At 50.2% G+C, this 3,305-nt stretch overlaps 1 protein-coding gene across 1 annotated transcript in view; it reads left to right on the forward strand.

Annotated features, from left to right (window-relative positions):
• The window catches only part of LOC145394385 (uncharacterized), a 57,705-nt gene extending 54,605 nt beyond the window's left edge, over window positions 1–3,100 (forward strand). The window contains exons 3-5 of the mRNA XM_080268257.1: window positions 919–1,050; window positions 2,115–2,327; window positions 2,664–3,100. Coding sequence (XP_080124383.1) covers window positions 919–1,050; window positions 2,115–2,327; window positions 2,664–3,100 — 782 coding nt within the window. The remainder of the gene's footprint in view (window positions 1–918; window positions 1,051–2,114; window positions 2,328–2,663) is intronic.
• Window positions 3,101–3,305: the final 205 nt, after the last annotated feature.

The raw sequence follows: 3,305 nt of genomic DNA on the forward strand, positions 1-3,305 counted from the left end.
ATCACTTTTTAAATAATTAGTTTTTTTTTTTTTTAGTTTTGTGATTATTATGCTTAACAATTTTCATTTCTGTAGATTATAATATTTTTTTTTTCTAACTTACCCCTATCCACTACTACAACCATAACTACCACACTGCAACCATCAACACTACCACAACTACCGCAAATAACACTACCATAACCATCAATGCCATTACCTACACAACTACTATTATTATAACTACCACAACTACAACCCTCACAACAACCACTTCTACTACCACAACTACAACCACTCACAATCAAACCCACTACCTACCACAACTACAAACAACTACCACAACTACATTATTACCACTGCAACTATTATACCTGCCACGACTACAACCATTTCTACCACAATCCCTTTCCCCTACACTTCCCTCCCCCTACCCCTACCATCCTCCTCCCCTCCCCCTCTCATTCCTTCTTCTTCCCATCTATTCCTTGGTCACTTTTTTCTCCCCTCCCACCAATCCTCCCCTCCTCCCCCCAATGAATTTTCCTCCCCTTCCACCCCCTCTTTCCTCTTCATGTTTTCCTTCTAATCCTCAATCATTTTCCCTCCCCCCCTAACATCCCCCTTCCCCACATACCCCTCATCCTCACGTAACTCCCCATCCCCACCAAATTCCTCATCCCCACTAACCCAGGCATCCCATCCCCACTCCCTATCCCTCTACTCCCCCTTCCCACTAACCTAACCATCCCACCAAACACCCCATCCCCACAAACCACTTCACTCCTCATCCCTCTACTCCCCCTTCCCACTAACCTAACCATCCCACCAAACACCCCATCCCCACAAACCACTTCACTCCTCATCCCTCTACTCCCCCACCCCACTCCCCATCCCTCAACTCCCCCTCCCCACTAACCCATGCCTCCCATCCCACAGGGCATCCCGGGTGGGGCTTCCCTCTAGGCTACCACCCCTGGCTAGACTCGCACCTCTCCGCCCTTGGATACAACCTGGGACTCACCGCCTTCAGTCCCCTCGCACACACCAAGGCGCTGGAACTGGCACGAGGTGAGTGGGAACTGAGTGGGTATTGAGGGGTACTGAGTGGGTATTCATGGGTTTCTGAGAGGGTATTCATGGGGCACTGCGTGGGTACTTGGCATTGGGTGCATGCCAAGTCAACACATGGGCACAGGGGCGCTAAGTGAGCACTTCAAGCGACTGTTATTCGTTTTCTTTCGGCGGTTGTGAGCTGGGGGGGAGGGAAGCGAAATGGAGGCGATTTGTTTGTGGCCACCCCTTACGGGATTAAGGCGTCTGGCAATACATAGATAGACAGGTTGTGCTCTTACTCTGAATAATGCCTGATATTTTTACATAGACTAGGTGAAGGAAAAACAACACCGTATCAAAGAGCTACCTGGATTAAACCAATAAATGACTTAGTTACTCTCAATAATGGCTAAGGAATAAGTGGGTAATGCTAAGAATACTATGGGGATACCGAAGTAAGTCTGTATTCACTGTGAGAGAAAACTTGAGCAGAAAGAATTATTGACAGAGTTCGCCAATACAGCAGTGAGAGGGGTGCGAGTGGGTATTGAGCAACGCGTGGGCACCAAATCCATCACACTCAACACCCACTCACCTCCAATACCACCTCGGCAGGCTGAGTCATGAGCGGGCATTGAGAGCCAGCTACGTTATTGACTACCCACCGTTTGCTCACCTACCTTTTCATTTACCGCACTTAATAACCAGAATAAATTACCTGGTCTTAGCCCACATTGATCTGGTGGACTGACCTACCGTAGCCTACCTCGCTTATGCCTGACCTAAACTGACCTGACTGATGAGAATTTAGCCCGTGTGAAGGTATGGGGAGGCGTCAATGCATCTCTTCCTTAAGCCACACATTCCGTATCCCTTAAAATATTCTTGTAGGCAATTTATGCGGTTTTAATAATAGTCGCATATCATACAATACAGTACTGGGGTATAAAATGCAGAATAAATCACTAATAAGGTGTTACAAAGTCTCGTCAACTGGCAGACCACCCTCTAACCTAACCTTACTGAATCTAACTTTAATCTAACCTAACCTGACCTCACCTCACCTTCTCTCTCGGCAGTGGGTGGCAACGGGTGGCTTGATGCGTGGCGAGGGGCGTCTGGCTTAGTGGGCGGGCTGGGTATGGGGGTGGGGGGCGCTCACCTCCCTGGGGCCGCCCTCTCCACCCTATCCGCCCACTCCCTCCCCACCCTCCCCGCCCACACCGCAGCACACTCACACGCACTCTCCAGCATCACCAACTCAGAGAACCCCACCAGGCCACTTTTAGCAGGTGAGATGATGATGATGATGATGATGGTGATGATAATGATGATGATTATATGTCTCTTCTACTGGGGAATCGATGTTGATAACGATGCTGAACTTGTATAACCAGCTTAGATGTGTGTGTGTGTGTGTGTGTGTGTGTGTGTGTGTGTGTGTGTGTGTGTGTGTGTATTTTTAAGCTTCTATTTCTTCAGGAGAGGCAATGATAATGATTATGATGCTGATGATGTACGGTCCAATATGTATGTATGTGTGTGTGCGTATGTATCTACAGATATATGTGCGTATGTATGTTAATCTGCGTGTGTGTAACTCATGTCTTCTTCACCGCCTTCTACAGGAGAGTCCCGGTGCCTGAGATGTCGTGGTTGTGAGGGTGGGGGTCCATGTACCTCCGCCTTGCACCACCCCTCCTCCCACGCCACCCCCACCCCTCCCTCCAGCTCACCGGCAGCCGTGTCCTCCCCCTCCACCTCCACCACAAGCAGTAGCGGCACCAACACCACAAACAACAACAATAACACCACCACCAACAACAACAGTCCCACCACCAACAACAACACTAGTGCGAGCAACGGTGGTAGTGGGACGAATGCAACTACCCTCACCATTCGGCCACCACCTCTCGCCCCACTCGGAGGTCTCAGCGCCTTCTCCATCCCACGGACGCTGGGCGGGACCAAGGCGATGACCTTTCCCTCTCGCGACTCCTCGTTCCAGCCGGTCAAGCCCTCGAGTGACCGCAGTCCGGAAATCAAAGTGTGGCGGCCCTACTGAAACTCGGCCCTCTGACCTGACCTCTGCTCTCAGTGCCCTCCAGACCTCGTGACCTCAGTTCTGGGACTCCTCAGAGGTCAAAAAAGTGCCCTCGTGACCTCCTAGACCCGGTGAGCTTAGAGTCTCTGGGAGGTCAGAAATAAATAAACAAATATCGCAGGTCCAGTTAGCTAGGAGTCTTTGTGAGGTCAGAAAAGTGCCCTCC

The sequence above is a fragment of the Coenobita brevimanus genome, chromosome 27, assembly GCF_032717465.1.
Source record: "Coenobita brevimanus isolate Jiangsu-jjx chromosome 27, ASM3271746v2, whole genome shotgun sequence".
Classification (NCBI taxonomy): domain Eukaryota; kingdom Metazoa; phylum Arthropoda; class Malacostraca; order Decapoda; family Coenobitidae; genus Coenobita; species Coenobita brevimanus.